General features: G+C 44.5%; 2 protein-coding genes across 5 annotated transcripts; both read left to right on the forward strand.

Annotated features, from left to right (window-relative positions):
* The first annotated feature begins 571 nt into the window (after positions 1-571).
* On the forward strand, positions 572-10,032 carry shprh (SNF2 histone linker PHD RING helicase). Of its 3 annotated transcripts, XM_003978536.3 has the most exons (30): positions 572-714; positions 1,366-1,941; positions 2,068-2,197; positions 2,290-2,508; positions 2,581-2,659; positions 2,738-2,888; positions 2,995-3,100; positions 3,180-3,439; positions 3,519-4,142; positions 4,256-4,507; positions 4,602-4,680; positions 4,780-4,943; positions 5,065-5,321; positions 5,551-5,672; positions 5,907-5,995; positions 6,166-6,258; positions 6,342-6,449; positions 6,643-6,785; positions 6,877-7,050; positions 7,130-7,192; positions 7,273-7,498; positions 7,571-7,708; positions 7,874-7,975; positions 8,086-8,157; positions 8,386-8,574; positions 8,661-8,753; positions 8,836-8,922; positions 9,137-9,315; positions 9,411-9,491; positions 9,561-10,032. In XM_003978536.3, the coding sequence occupies exons 2-30, from the start codon at positions 1,375-1,377 to the stop codon at positions 9,661-9,663; spliced, it is 4,950 nt and encodes a 1,649-aa protein (XP_003978585.2). In that variant the 5' UTR covers positions 572-714; positions 1,366-1,374; the 3' UTR covers positions 9,664-10,032. The 3 variants fall into 3 exon arrangements, with proteins under 3 accessions (XP_003978585.2, XP_029684999.1, XP_029685003.1); XM_029829139.1 differs by lacking the exons at positions 572-714; positions 1,366-1,941 and having other exon boundaries at positions 2,155-2,197; positions 2,290-2,363; positions 2,441-2,508; XM_029829143.1 differs by lacking the exons at positions 572-714; positions 1,366-1,941 and having other exon boundaries at positions 2,157-2,197; positions 2,290-2,363; positions 2,441-2,508; positions 2,770-2,888.
* Positions 10,033-10,124: 92 nt separating this feature from the next.
* LOC105418865 (pancreatic secretory granule membrane major glycoprotein GP2) lies at positions 10,125-15,259 on the forward strand. Of its 2 annotated transcripts, XM_029829910.1 has the most exons (10): positions 10,125-10,953; positions 11,172-11,260; positions 11,363-11,467; positions 12,991-13,151; positions 13,233-13,368; positions 13,696-13,790; positions 14,257-14,425; positions 14,596-14,710; positions 14,788-14,982; positions 15,213-15,259. In XM_029829910.1, the coding sequence occupies exons 1-9, from the start codon at positions 10,866-10,868 to the stop codon at positions 14,955-14,957; spliced, it is 1,128 nt and encodes a 375-aa protein (XP_029685770.1). In that variant the 5' UTR covers positions 10,125-10,865; the 3' UTR covers positions 14,958-14,982; positions 15,213-15,259. The 2 variants fall into 2 exon arrangements, with proteins under 2 accessions (XP_029685770.1, XP_029685768.1); XM_029829908.1 differs by lacking the exon at positions 15,213-15,259 and having other exon boundaries at positions 14,788-15,066.
* The last annotated feature ends 141 nt before the right edge of the window (positions 15,260-15,400 follow it).

Consider the following 15,400-nt stretch of genomic DNA (forward strand, 5'->3'; position numbering starts at 1 on the left):
CGGCGCAAGGCAGAAATGTAGTGAAAAAAGCTGAAATAATGATAATAAACCTATGTTGATTTGAGGTTACCTGCAAGTCTGGTCAAACTTCACATACCTGTCCGTGACAGACCAGAGGCGCCTGAGACATGATGATCTGCTGCCATCGTGTGGCTGAGATGTGAGTTGCTTAAACTAATATCTGCAATTTGAGCTGGAACTCCATAAATAAAACCTGAACTGCCGACCTAGTAGATTTTCCATGGGATAGCAGCTTTTGGGTGACGTGCACATGTCCATTTTTACACTTAAAAAACAGGATTTGCATAAACATTCTTGCTGGATGTTCACACTAACATAATAGTTCTCAGTACAAATCAAATCAATGCACAAGAAGGTGAGACTTGATATCGTGGAATGAAAAAAATAACGTGTAAAATAAATCCAGACGAAAATGAATTCGATAGATTTCCCCGTGGCTTTAAAATTAATCATTTTGTCCATACTAGGTCTTCATTTGCGTAACTTTTTGAATGCGTAAGTTTTACAATATGCGTTAGGTCATGCGCAGGCTCTGTCGTCACTTCCGCTGTTTAAAGATGGCGGACTGCGCCGCTGCTGTCGGCTCACAGTCTGTTTTGGTGGACGGTAACGCGGGTCTGTCAGGCTCTTGGGGCGATGTAAGACTTCAGATGCAGCAGTAGAAACCAGACTTCTTTGCCGGGGCCTCGAAAAGTAAACACATTTCAAAGTTTTGTTTCAATTTCCCAATGATTGTTGTCAGACATTAAACACGCAGCCTATTGGTGATTTCATTGTGTATCTATTATCAGACATTGGGGATCTGCTCCTCGACAAAACTAGTAACCCAAAATAAAGAGCATTTTTTTGCGTAAGGGAAATAATAGCCAACGTGCAGATAAACTTATTTCGTTAGATTGGTCGCATCATTAATGTTCGCCTGTGTTATCCAAAGACATTAGCTTTTTCCTTGTGTGCTAAGCAATTAAAGCTGAACTTCCTATTGTAGTTTCTAAGGAATAATCCAATAACGACATGAATATGCCTACATAAAGCATTATTGGAAGCAAATGCATGGAAACGCAGCTTTATAGTATTTCATAACGGAATTTTTGAGAAACGTGCATCTTTATCATATCTAATCATCTTGTTTCCACAGCATCTTTTTAAACTTAATGAATTGAATTTAACCTGAATATTTTTTGTGATTAGTGTGTTTATTTTGATAAAGAGATTTACTAACATGTTACTGCTAGTACACACAGACATGAATAGATCCAATACTTTGAGGACTAAACATTTAGATGTATCACCATCTACCTTTCCTTGAAAAATTATACTTTGTATTTGTTTTTATCCACACAGAAGGTAGTCATGAGTACCCGGAGAAAGAGGGCACCCCCTGTGAGGGTGGATGAAGAACAGAAGAAGAAGTTGAACTGGAACATGCTGGACGACCGAAAGTCTGAAGCGATCCAGGAAGATGACCAGATCCCCACCTGCTCAATTATTTCTCTTAGTCCTTCTCACAGCTCCTTTCTCTTTGCCACCAAGGCTGCCTGCGACACTTCTGTTCAGTTTCCTGAAGAACTCCCTTGTGCATCATCAGATGGTGCACCTGCCCCAGCCTCCCTGGACCTTACTGTGGCACCTGCTTTGAAGCTGGGCCACGTCTGGAAAGCACTCATTGGGGAGTTCAGCATCCATCCAGCCTGGATCCCGTCTGACTGTGAACAGAGGGCTTTTGTCCTCCACAGAATGGGAGCACAGCTGTACCTTAGTTACTGCAGCTGTGAGGATTTAGGGCTGGAGGGGAAGACCGATGAAGACTCTTGCACAGTGGAGTGTAGCTTCAGTATTGTCCCACTGGAGGACCTTGACTGGATGCAGAAAAGGAGGGTGGTGCAACTCTGTCACCAGGCAAAAGATGGGGCTGTCAGGGTAGGATATTGTAGAATTTAGAATTTATATTGAAATGATTAATGTGACTCTTTAAGCACATATCCCATTTACTTTTAAAATAGACTTTTTTTTTATTATCAATTGATGTTTGTTTTAACCTGGCAGGTGGGGATTTATGTGCTGGAACCTGGGCTTGGCAAGCCTGATTTCCTCAGCGAGGGAAGTGTCCGACTAAAGAAAGCAAATCAGTTAATGCAGAAGTTAATGGAGTATTTCTATGACTTCATTATCCCTGGTAAGTGTCTGCTCCTCATATTTAGCTTTAATCCAGGCTCCTAAATATAGGATTGATTTCCTATTTCCTGCTTTCCTGGTTTTCCCTTGTAGAAGTTGTAGAGAATGATGAGGAGGAATGTGACACTGACCTGGAGAGGCAAAATATTGAGGAGCTTTATGATTACGTGAGACATGTCCACCAGAGAGACACCCAAGAAATGACGTATGATGTCCAGCACAAAGCTCTCATTCCCATTCTCAGACCCTATCAGAGCCAGGCTGTCAACTGGATGCTGAGAAGAGAGAAATCCCGTAACATCTCACCAAAAGGTACTGACTTTGTTTTAAAATCCAGACGTGCAGTTTTCTCAGTTTCTGACTCTTTTTAAACCACTTCTACAGAACAAACTCTTCATTTCCTGTGGCGGGAGTTGATCACTTTATGTGGCAAAAAGTTGTTCTACAACCCTTTTACTGGCTGGTAAGAGCTGGACTCTGCTCATATTAGCAAGACACCGTCGAACACACTTGGCTCTATTTTTATATTGCTTATTTTCAGCTTAATTCGAGAGTTTCCTCTGGTGGGTGCAGAGTGGCCCGGTGGGATCTTGGCTGACGAGATGGGGCTAGGAAAGACGGTGGAAGTCCTTTCTCTTATCCTGTGTCACACTCGACAGGACCTGGAGCTGGAGGTCCTCACGCTGCCTGTGGTGAGGATCAGAAGAAAGTTAAATTTAAATCTATATACATTTTAGTGAAGCACATTGAACTAATAACTCTTCTACTGTCAAAATCTTTACATTTTTGTTCTTGTAGGGGAAATCTGTAAATTACTTCGTACCTCCTCCTCCCCTTGAAAGTAAGAAAGTGAGCTGTAAGGTGGAAGTGCCTAAAGTCCCTAAAATGAAAACATCATACCCGAGTAAACCCCTCACACTTTTCTACACATCCCCTTTATCATTGGCTCCTGATTTACATAAATTTTATTTTATTCCCTATAGCTGTACGACTCATGCTCCTTGCTGCAATAAAGGAGATGAGGACTGGAAAAGGAACCTCAGTCAATGCCATCTTCAGCTACATCCGATCCACATACGGCTATGACCTCTTTAAAAACCGCACCCACATCAGGAAGACCCTGGCCAAGCTGATCAGTGAAGGCCTGGTGGAACAGGTGAAAGGGCGAGGCCTGGCTGGGTCCTTTAGGCTGGGAAAGAACTACAAAGAAACAAAGAAGATGTTGGCAGAAGCGTCCAAGTTTGTAAGAAAATGCGGCTTCATACGTAAATGTTTGATATGCAAAATTGAGTCGGTTGTAATATTTGTGTTCATTTTGTTAGAACTACAAAAGCACAGAGAGCCCGCCAAGGAAAATGTTTCAGAGACGAGCTAAAGAGAAGGCGGAAACAGCCATGCAGAACTCTTTTACTGAAAATGAAAGTGATCTATACTCTCACGTGTCAGCTGATCAGACACCAACAGAGGGGGAACCAAAGGAGGAATGTGATCCAAGCAAACATGAGAAAGCCGATGAGTTTGCAGACATATTGGACATGTCTGCATCTAAGAAGGCAGCAGATATCCCGGACATAATCAACACGGATGATGCACCAAAAGAAGCCCCTCAGATGGATTTGCACAAGGACTCAGAAACCCCAACAAGAGCGTCTGTTGTCCCGTTCAACACTCAGGACTATCGCTTTGAGTGCATCTGCGGTGAACTGGGCATTGTTGACTACAAAGCTCGTGTCCAGTGTATGAACTGTCAGTTATGGCAACATGCCAGCTGTGTGAACTACAAAGAAGAAAGCCTTGAAACCACACCCTTTTACTGCCCTCACTGCCTCGTCGCCATGAAACCCGTCTCCACAGGCGCTACCCTCATCATCTCCCCGAGCTCCATCTGCCACCAGTGGGTGGAAGAGATCAACCGACACATCAGGTCATCGTCACTACGAGTGTTGGTATGATACGAGATGAAATTGTTGTTGTCATCATCATGGAAATACGAAATATATTTATTTTTCTGCATGCAAAAGTGAGTTTTCAATAAGATCCATGTGATGTTTCCTCTCAGGTTTATCAGGGCGTCAAGAAGCATGGATTCATCCAGCCACATATGCTCGCCGAGCAGGATGTGGTCATCACTACTTACGATGTGCTGCGGTCGGAACTCAACTATGTGGATATTCCTCACAGTAACAGCAAGGATGGGCGCCGATTCCGCAACCAGAAGCGCTACATGGCTGTACCCAGCCCCCTGGTGGCCGTGGAGTGGTGGCGCATCTGTCTGGACGAGGCTCAGATGGTTGAATGTCCCACTGCGAAGGTGAGTTGAAGAGAAATCCAGTGCTCATTGGCTGGTCTATAGTATTGGTTAGTTTCTGTTTTATGGGAGGTCATCTTGCTTCCATCCTCTGCAGGCTGCAGAGATGGCCCTTCGTCTTGCTTCTGTCAATCGCTGGTGTGTAAGTGGCACCCCTGTCCAGAGAGGACTAGAAGGTGACACGTGCTTGTGCACATGTGTTGTTTAAATAAACACATAATTCAGGCATGTACAATCTGATATGGGCGTTTAATCTGATTTTGTTTTCTGTACAGATGTGTATGGCCTGGTTCTTTTCCTGGGAGTTGACCCGTATTGGGTCAAACACTGGTGGGACCAGCTGCTCTATCGCCCGTATCGGCGTGGAAACACAGAGCCACTGTACAATGTCATCGCTCAGCTGTTGTGGCGATCAGCTAAGAAGGATGTCATTGATCAGGTAGAACAAGATCCACAAGATGTTTTCAGGGGTCTTTGAATAAAAATTTGCACCTGGAAACCATTTGGCTTTCAGGTCTGCAGACAGTAGCTTACAAAATTGTTCTAATGTTTTATTCCAGATTCAGATTCCGCCACAGACGGAGGAGGTACACTGGCTGACATTCTCCCCAGTTGAGGGCCACTTCTACCACCGCCAGCATGAGGTCTGCTCCCAGGACGCTCTGGTCAAACTCAGGAAAATCTCTGACTGGAGCCTGAAGCTCGGCAGTCTGGACCGTCGCACCGTCAACACCATACTGTGCCCACTGCTTAGGCTGCGTCAGGCCTGCTGCCATCCGCAGGCTGTGAGGGGGGAGTTCCTGCCCCTTCAGAAAAGGTAGATCCCACTCACAGACAGGCAGGCGAAGAGCTCTTTATCTCAAGGCAGCTGCAGTACTTCATTAGCAATGTTGCTTAAACAGAGAATTGGTGTGTCAGCAACGGTAATAGACCCGGGCAGCGTTTTTTCATCCCGGGTGCATGTGCATTTATGTAGAATTGACCCGTTCTATGTTATTTGCATCTTGCTTTTCTTGTTAAGTGTCTTTGCCATACCTTCCCCCCAGCACCATGACGATGGAGGAGCTCCTCAAGTCCCTGCAGAAGAAATGTCGAGTGGAGTGTGAAGAAGCTCACAGACAATTAGTGTGTGCACTCAACGGCCTGGCTGGAATCCACATCATCAGAAGTATAAATCCCCACTTCTGCACTTACACACAGACTTACACTTTCCCATGGGAATCAGTTCAAACAAAACACGGGACATGATCTCATCTTTGTAGCTCTTCACACGTTTTTGTACAGACATGCTTTGTGGATGTCGGGGGTTAAAAATGCAATGTTACTTTGAATGTCTCCAGCCTCACATGTGATGGACGCATTCAGTGACACTAATTATTGTCTCTTCCTTTACCTCATGCAGATGAGTTTCTAGAGGCAGCAGAGTTGTATAGAGAAGTACTTCGCTCATCAGAGGAGCATAAAGGCCAATTGAAAACGGATTCCTTACAGGTGTGTAACCTAATTCCTGTCATTTAATTAACATTTGTAGGGTTTTTACAAATCTGACAGCTGCTGCCTGTTGAGAAAGCTGAACAGAAGAATAGAGCATTGATGAACTGGTTTCGCATACTTGGAATGTCATTGTTTATGATTCAGTTAAAATTGTTCTGTTGAAACAGAGGCTTCACGCTACTCATAATTTGATGGAACTGCTGAGTGCAAAACACCCCGGCATCCCGCCAACGCTCAGAGATGACCGACTAAGTGAGGAGGTGATTGACAAGCATTTCTTGTGATGCTACATCTGCCATTTCTTTTGAACATTAGATGCGAGCGTGTTTCTTCCTGTCCGTAGGAGAAGCAGCTGCAGCAGCACTATATGACCAAATATGACTCGGAGGTAGCAGATGCCCACCAGAACTTGCAGCCTGTTCTGCAGAACATCAAAGAGCTGAAATGCAAAGTCAGAACTGCTTCTTCTTTTTTATTATTTTCACAATATCACCATGTTTCATTAATTGCTTCATTGAATAGACCCAAAATAAAACAACTGGGTTTCACCTAATGGACACTTGAGAGCATAAGGAACAGTTTTTAGTGTAAGGGTTTGATCAGGCTGGCAATTAGTGCTATTTCTAAAATATCTTTTCCTCAAGGTAAAGCTGAATGCTCCCTGGTGGCTGGATGTCATCCAAAAGGCCATCCGGTGTTCAAACGATGACGATCTTGTGTCGCGTGTGAAGAACGAGTTGACGTGCAGCTACAAACAACAGGCGCAGAAACTCTCCATGGCAGACAAGTAAATCAGCTGCTTATGTCCCCCCCAAAAACAATTGCACAAACGATTCATAAGGGAGAGTGAAAGAAATGGCAAATATGGCTTCCTGCAGGTTTCGGGACGCGTGCGGTCTGCAGTTTCTTCTAACGTCACAGATGCAAGATCTGATCAAATCACAGAAGAGTGTCCGAGATGCAGTCAAGAGCCTTGAGGGTCCAGCCTCGAAGGCGGTGATTGACGAGGCCACCATTTGCCACCTCAGGCCCATGAGGCTGCCTTTGAATAAGTAAGGCTCCATTATTGCCGCATTTAAGATTTAATCTTCATCGCAACACACCGTTAATCATATTTTCTTCCCTTTTAAGTTGTGTGTTCTGCAAAGCTGATGAACTCTTTACGGATTATGAGTCCAAGTTGTTCTCCCACACGTAAGTTGAGCAGTATTTTGCAGACTCTAAGGCTGTTTGCTTGAAAACGTGATGGTTGATGACAAAACGCTCGTCGGTAGAGTGAAGGGTCAGACGGCCATTTTTGAAGAAATGATTGAAGACGAGGAGGGGCTGGTGGACGACCGACTTCCCACCACCAGCCGAGGGCTCTGGGCAGCCAGCGAGATGGAGCGTACTCTGAAAGCCATCCTGTCGTTTGCAAAAACTAAACGCATGGAAGCGGAGCTGGTGGAGGAGGGCAACACCTTCATGGAGTTGTTTGAGAACTGGAAGAAAGAATACAAGGTCTGTCCACAAGGTTGAAATCCTGTAATATAACTTCAGGCTTTAGTGAACATGTCTTCTGCCCCTTCATAGGTGCTGCATGAATACTGGATGGTGCTAAGAAATCACGTGTCGGCCATTGACGAGTTGGGTATGGCTACTGAGAGGCTGCGCGTGCGCCTGCCCGACGAACCTAAACCAAAACTTCCCCACATTATTGAACCTCACGAGGTGAGTTAAAGGAGAATTAGGCTTTGCTGTGCGTTAGCAGTTAATATCACCTACACAGAGCCATTGCACCATTAGTTTTGTTTATGTTGGTCAAACGTTTCAGGGTCTTTAACTACCGGTAGTTTTATTGCATTCTTGACTTCCGCTTCATTGCATCTCTTCCAGGTGGAGCAGAACAGAGTTAAGCTCCTGAACGATCAGGCCGTCGCCAAGTCCCAACTCCAAAAGAAACTGGGTCAGTTTCTCTATCTCACCAATCTGGAGAAGGTAATTTACGTTTCAAATGCAACAACACACAGAACGTCTGTTTGTCGGTCAGGCACCCGTCTCCATACTCTGATCGTGCTCCAGTTAACAAACCTTTGTCTTTTCCGCAGTCCCAGGACAAGTCTACCGGAGGTCTGAACCCAGAGCCGTGTCCCATCTGTGCCCGGCCCCTGGGGCAGGAGGTGAGTGTCGTGATGCTGTCAGTGCACCCACATTGTAGGATGAATTATAATCCTGGTAGCAACATTTAAAATAAGTGCATTTTAAACTAAATTGTGGTATTTTTAACATTCCTATTGATTTATATATTCTCAAATTGTGCTGTGTGAAATAATAACCACTCATTTATGGAACAAAACCTTTCACATCTTTATTTTATGGCGCTCTCATCACCTCGCCTTCTTCCCCAGTGGGCTGTGCTGACCTGTGGCCACTGCTTCTGCAATGAGTGCATTGCCATCATTGTGGAGCAGTACAGCGTGGGCTCGAGGCGACGGGCCATCAAGTGTGCCATTTGTAGGCAGACCACATCACACGCGGAGATCTCCTACGTGTTCACCGCCCAGTCGTCCAATCAGGACCAGGAAATACCTGTCAAGGTAAATCACGTTTTGGAAATCGATTGTAACTGAACCGGGGTTGGGCCATTTTTAACAGCCTCATTGTTCTTGCCTGTGGCTCTCAGGGAAGCCATTCCACCAAAGTGGAGGCAGTAGTGAGAACACTAAAGAAGATTCAAGTGACTGACCCTGGGGCCAAGTGTCTCGTCTTCTCCACGGTAACCATAAACTACCCCCGCTCCCAGATTAATGCAGACGGTATAAAATCTGAGCCAATTTCTTTTTTCTCTTCGTGGACAGTGGCTGAGCGTCCTGGACATCATCGCTAAGGCCTTGTTTGACAATAACATGGAGTTCTCTCAAATCAATGGCATTCACAAATTTCAGGTAAGACATCATTGTTGTTTCCTAAAATAGGTCGTCCTACCAAAGGGACTAAAGACAGAAATTAGCTGTTGGTAATAATCTTGGATATTTACATGTATATGTTCATTAATATGTGCTGTCCCTATTTTAAATAAATAAACTCAAACTCGCTCAGCTGCATCAGCAAATCTCATAGCTCACAAGTCCAACTGGTGGATTGTTTTCAAACTTCCAGGAAAATCTGAGCTCTTTCAAATATGATGAAAAGATCAACATCCTGCTGCTTCCTCTCCACACGGGCTCCAATGGTCTGAACATCATTGAAGCCACCCACGTTCTGCTGGTGGAGCCCATTCTAAACCCTGCTCACGAGCTCCAGGCCATCGGCAGAGTCCACCGGATTGGCCAAACCAAGTAAGACGCTGGGTGGGGGGGCGACTGCTGCATCAACCGCTCGCACGTCATTAAAATCCCATAATGTTTTTTTCGTGCTGTTTCCTGTCGACCAGGCCAACATTTGTGCACAGGTTTTTAATCAGATCCACCATCGAGGAGAGAATGCAGGCCATGCTGAAGACCGCAGAGAAAAGGTGAGAGCTGCACGACCTTTGGACACGTTTGAAACCGTTTCACTCCGCTGACGTTTCGTGCCGTTGCAGTCACACGAGCACGAGCACAACCATGAAGCACTCGGAGGCCGCCGTGCTCACCGTGGCCGACTTGGCTGATCTTTTCACCGATGACCCAGAACATCTGGAGTGAAAGAGAACTTCCAGGTTCACACGACAGGCAAAGAGCTCAATCTTTGCTGGGTGATTTGAGATGTTCTCTGATTTTTTGTACATTGTTTTTTTATGAAAAAACATTTAAAACTATGAAATACATTCCACAATGTTGAACTTTTTTAGTGTATTTAATTTTTGTGTGTGTGGACTGCAGTACTTGTAATCTACTGTTCAGGAATCACTCCAGCTGCTCAACTAGACTTTTACCTAGACTCTTCAGACTCGGTGCTCGTTTTAATCCAACGCTGGTTTATGCATGACTACACCTTAAAAAGAACCGACCAAGTGATGTCATTGATTTTTTGTGTCCTCGAAACCTTCAGGAGATAAAAGTCTGTCTTGTCCAGAGCGTTTATTGTGGTTCTTCTCTGTGTGGTAAAAATGGAGGCGGAAGGGGAGCCAATCATTATCAGAAGAGGAATTGAAAGATTTTCTTCAACCGGACAATCACTTTAAAGCTATTTATCTGTTGAAACACAGGACCTTACACTTGAGCCGGTTATAGTTGAAAGACAAAGCAAAGATTCAGTGTCTTGGAAACTAATCTTGTAAATTAAAAACCTGAAAATCTGAAGGAAATTTACTTCCTCAAAGCAGCCAATTGAAACTTTAATGTGGCGAGTTGTAGATACGTGAGCCATTTCTACCTCTTCACTGCATTTAAAAGTAATCATTCCGTCTTCTGCTCACACCTCTTTGTTGGACCAACAGCACTTCACTCGTAATGACTTTCTCTCTCTCTGACTGACTGGGATTCCCGCACCAGTAAATTTTTTAAAATGTCCAGACAAAGGATGTAGACAACAAAGACCTCCAGCCCGGCGCTGTTGTCAGCCTTTACGTGGTTACCGGTCTCCTTGTTGCTCCCTGCAGTAAGAACCTGTTGTAAGATGTTTACTGAGAGGACATCGCCGCAGTAGGCGGTGACGGACGTGTCTCCTTGGACTCCTCTCAGGTCTCACTATTCACGTACGGAATCTCATTGTTGGTGGGGACATCATTCAAGGCCAGAGGGAGGCTCCTAGTTCATTAGAGCTGTGTATCAAGGGTTGGGGGAAGAGAGGGGCATTACATCTTCGGGTGACAGCAAACTGCTAAATAGTCCCCCCACAGAACATTCTGAGATTTGTGGAAAGGTCTCGTAGGTGCAGCGGAGAGGCTGAGCAGAATCCGCGGATTATGGCACCTGCCAGTTTGTTTTTCGCCTGGTTACTGGTCACCCTGTGGACGGTCACCCGGGCAGAGTATCTGGAGCCAGAGGAGGATGGTGAGCTCGCACCAGCCATGAACTCAACCCATGGCTTCATTTTCTATAGCCAGAATAAAAATAATTATTAGTTATGTATCTTTCCCAGGAGGTGTAGGAATTGAATTTGGCATTTAAAGAATTATTTATATTTTTCTGGGACACATCACCAGGTTTGTCACTTTAATGTGATGAAATGTCACTTCTCTGTGATATTTAACTTTGATGTTTTTCATTAGAGCTCAATGAAACTGTCATCTGCACCAACGATCACATGGAGGTCATTATTCAAGGTGCTTTTTTCCTCAACAAAGTGCCTCCTGTTTATGTAAGTGAGCAGCAGTTAAGCGTCGGCTACTCTCAAACATTTGCAGCCTAACGTCCCTGAGAATATAAACGGCTCCTCTAAAATTGTGTTTATCCTGTTAAGGTCTGGGATTTGCATTTAAATGATCCGGATTGCCGGGGCACTGAGGTCGGCGATGATTATGTTTTCAGCATAAAGACGAATCTCTCGGACTGCGGCACTATTATGGTATGGCTTTTAATCCTTTGATGTTCAACCTCTGTGACAGGAGTCAAACCAATCAGTCGCTGCACGTGAATTTAGACAAGGAGGACATTAACAAAGAATGAAGCCACCAGCTTTGACCCATATGGAAATAATTGACATTAGTGACAATATCACATCCCCTTTTCACTGCCACTTTATTCAGTTTATTACATTTTACCTCATAAGACTTTATTGTGTTTCAGCTGTGATGTTAATGTGGAATTTGAGGCATTCTGTTTGGAACTGCGAAATTCAGTCTTAGCAAGTAGAATGCGATAGAGAGAGAAAGGCTCAAACTCTGGGTCCAGACAGAAAGGCGGGAGGAGGGTGTCTGTCACGAAATAAGGCTGGCGTTGTTCCTTTTGCCTGTAACAACACAAGACCTCTTTCAAAGCACCAAAGGGAGCCTGAATGGCTTTGTGATTCTGAATGATCAGGATTTGCATTGATACGATGATTATTTGTTTATGTTCGCTGGATGGGAAGGCCATAAATCATGACATTACTACATCACATTACTCCTGCATTGACCTGCACTATTTCTTACTATTTATGTATATACTGTATATATGTCTTATTTTATTTTATTTATCTTATTCTAGTGTTGTCTTCTTTATGTTGAATGTCGCAGCGTCACACCAAGACAAATTCCTAGCTTGTGTAATACTGTGTATTACATGAACAATGGCAATAAATCTGATTCAATTCAATTCAATTCATCAGTCAACAAGCCCTAAAGATTGATTGAGTAATCCAGCCATTCACGGTTCCAAACTTCATTTTGGGTCCTCCCGTCAGGCTCACAAGTGTCCTTGAATTGCTGATTTGGAATGCATGAAGGTTTTTCTCGTAAAGCCGGCAAAAGGTTAACGCAGCTTACAGCAGGGAGGAAATCTCCGAGTGCCCCACCTCTGAACTTTTACAAGGTTTGACTGAGGAAAGTAGGCCTGTTCTGGATTAGGGGGCTGTTGCTAAAGGAGAGGAATGTCATAGCAACGCAACTTTTACCTTGACCTTAGAACCAAAGGACTTTTTTTTTGTCTTTTAATATTTGGGATCATTTTGTGTTACCAAGTGTCTTTGGCGTTCCCTGCTGGAGCGACAGAGAGCTGGTGCTCCCAGCAGAGGCCTGTCAGCGGCGTGTTTACTGAGAGCAGTAAAAGATGTCCTGAATGTTAGCATCCAGGACAATCCATCCCACCCGGTGTCCACAGAAGACACCCTCCAGCTGCACACAGCAGGGTCCCGGGCAAACAGTAGAAGCAACCTTTTCACCCGTCCCCATTTTATGGTGTCGACTGCGTCAGCGTAACACTGAGCAGGACGAAGAGAGCAGAGGTTAAAGAAAGGAAGCCGATTGGCTGAGATTCGGTATACGACTTTCTGGCATTTTATGGGTCAAATACCACCTGTAATACATTAAAACAGAGGGTTCATCAGTTCAATCATCAGTGATTCAATAATATTTTTTTCTGACACCTCAGTTCCTGCATTTCTTTTCTTAGACCTCGGATGACACACACATCATGTTCATAAACACGATACACAACAACAACACCGACGTGATAACGAGGAACTACATCAACATAACATTTGTCTGCCGCTACCCCATCAACTACATGGTCCAACAGCCCAACGGCGAGAATATGATCAGAGTTGATGTCAGGTAGGTTGGACGGTTTGTTCCAGGACGTGACCATGAATGCCAACTGCATGTTCATTGGTGTCTGGGCTGCTGTCTCTACAGAACCATCACTCTCAACACGGAAGATGGGAACTTTTCTGTCTCAATGTTACTTTACAAGGACGAAGCCTTTGAGGACAGATGGACTACGGTGCCATCACTGACCCTGGACGATGACATATTTGTCAAAGTTTTCATGGTAAATAAACTCAGATGATTTTTACAAAGATAAATTGCTATGTAAAGGCCTTAAATGGAGGCACGGGTCGAGACAAATCTGGCAGATGTGTGAAGACGGAGGAGTTGAAAAAGGATTTCAGCTGTACATTTCATGGCTATTTTCGGATGAGGTTGTTGCACGCGTTAGGCAATATGTTGTGGATGTTCTCCAGAAATTTAACACTTGACACCCGTGACCCCATAGTAACATGAGTGTTGTTTTAAACTGCTGGCAGCTGTTGTTTACATATTCATCTTTTCGACCCCCAGTGGGGAAAAAGGTTTAAACGAACCCTCTTTGTTGTAGATCCCTGCTAACCTGGTGCTGCGTATTGAGAGATGCTGGGCCACGCCGAGCAAAGATCCGTACAGTAACATTCAGTACACCTTCATCAGAGACAGGTCTGCCTCCAATCTGCTCAAAGCAAACGTTACTTGACTGTCTAGTGTGCGGAACCATTTGATATCTGAAAATGATGCTATGCAAACAGACATGTCTTCAATGGCCACCTTATAGCCGGAACTAGAACAATAAAGATTTAAATATTCACACCAGACTGGCTGGATGCTGAAACCAGCTCTCTGTGCGTGTTGGTTCATCACACTGGCAAAGCAGCTTTAATCCGCCTACCTGAAGGCTGTTGAAATCTGAAATAAGAGATTTAGTTGCCGGGGGGAGCCAAGACAACAGCTCAGAGGCTGGTCATGTGACCGTGTGCGTTTCAGTTCAACAGCTGTGCTCGTCCTTGACATCTAGACTGTATTTATGAGCAGAATAGAAGATCATCTCTTTCTCCAAAGCGCCTATACGGAGAGATTTTATGCATTTCAAGTCTACATTTGTCTCATTCTTTGCTTCCTCTGCTAGCTGCCCATTATTGTCAAATGAACAGACCCTGAGCATGCTGAAGAATGGCCAGGGTCCAGAAGCCATGTTCAGGATTCAAATGTTCAAGTTCGTCGGCGGCTCTTACACCAACGTCTTCCTCCACTGCAACGTCCAGATCTGCCACAGTACCGTGGGGAGGTGTCAGCCTGTGAGTGAACCCTGCAGCACTCATTCCTCACACTGCAAGTCAGAAGCCAGTTCAGACAGGAAGGCAGACAAGGAGCCCTTAATATAGACGCCCTGGTCTGGGAATGGTTTTCAGCCAAACCAGCTGTAGTATAACTGTAACATGAAGAGTCTGTTAATTTCTCCAAACAGAACTGTTCTGGGGAAGATGGGGTTATGAGGTCACGGAGGGACATCCCACTGTCCCACACGGTGTCTTACGGACCAATCAGACGACTGCACAATGACAAAGAAAAGCTGGGATTTAGTATGTTTTATTATCCATGGGGCTGGAATGCTTGAGGCTCCCACTAAATGCCCGTTTCCTTTTGTCTGTGGATGCAGGCGGGGTCCTGTCAGTGGAAACCTTCGTCCTCGGGGGGCTGCTGCTCCTCTTGCTGCTCATCACAGGAGTGTTTGGGAGGCTGTGGCTTCGCTCCCGGCATTTCTACCCAGCGCAGGAGGCACAGCTCACACTGTCCAACATTCACCACATCTCAGAGGTGGCCTCATGAATCAGGGATCATCTGGAGCAAAGAAGTGAAAATTCATAAATTGTACAAATTCAACCAGAATGTACAGTTTTGATCTGTTTTTTTAAGTAATAAATCTTGTATTTAGAATGAACCACTAAAAGTGTGATTAATCTAATAAAGCTCTGTAGTTTTCCCCTTTTTACTCTCAGAAAAGAGTAAAAGTTTTCTTAGAGAATATGCTTTATGGATATTATGTTCTTTGCATTTTACATGCCCTTTTTAACTGTATTCTAGATATCCAGTCATGGATGGCAGAAAACTTCCTACAGCTCAACCAGGACAAAACAGAGGTCTTAGTTATTGGTCCTGAAGGTCAGAGAGAGAAACTTTTTCCAAAATTAAAGGATTTTAAACCATCTCAATCTGTAAAAAATCTGGGTGTGATCTTTGACTCTGAGCTTAGTTTTATTCCACACATCAAA

The sequence above is a fragment of the Takifugu rubripes genome, chromosome 2 (assembly GCF_901000725.2).
Source record: "Takifugu rubripes chromosome 2, fTakRub1.2, whole genome shotgun sequence".
Taxonomy (NCBI): Eukaryota; Metazoa; Chordata; class Actinopteri; order Tetraodontiformes; family Tetraodontidae; genus Takifugu; species Takifugu rubripes.

Excerpts from the sequence above, each read along its gene's own strand:
- shprh (XM_003978536.3), top strand. The coding sequence starts at position 1,375 with ATGAGTACCCGGAGAAAGAGGGCACCCCCTGTGAGGGTGGATGAAGAA. Across the intron at positions 2,509-2,580 it reads CCGTAACATCTCACCAAAAG|AACAAACTCTTCATTTCCTG; the intron begins GTACTGACTTTG and ends CCACTTCTACAG. Across the intron at positions 2,889-2,994 it reads AGGTCCTCACGCTGCCTGTG|GGGAAATCTGTAAATTACTT; the intron begins GTGAGGATCAGA and ends TTGTTCTTGTAG.
- LOC105418865 (XM_029829910.1), top strand. The coding sequence starts at position 10,866 with ATGGCACCTGCCAGTTTGTTTTTCGCCTGGTTACTGGTCACCCTGTGG. Across the intron at positions 11,261-11,362 it reads ACAAAGTGCCTCCTGTTTAT|GTCTGGGATTTGCATTTAAA; the intron begins GTAAGTGAGCAG and ends TATCCTGTTAAG. Across the intron at positions 13,791-14,256 it reads TACACCTTCATCAGAGACAG|CTGCCCATTATTGTCAAATG; the intron begins GTCTGCCTCCAA and ends TTCCTCTGCTAG.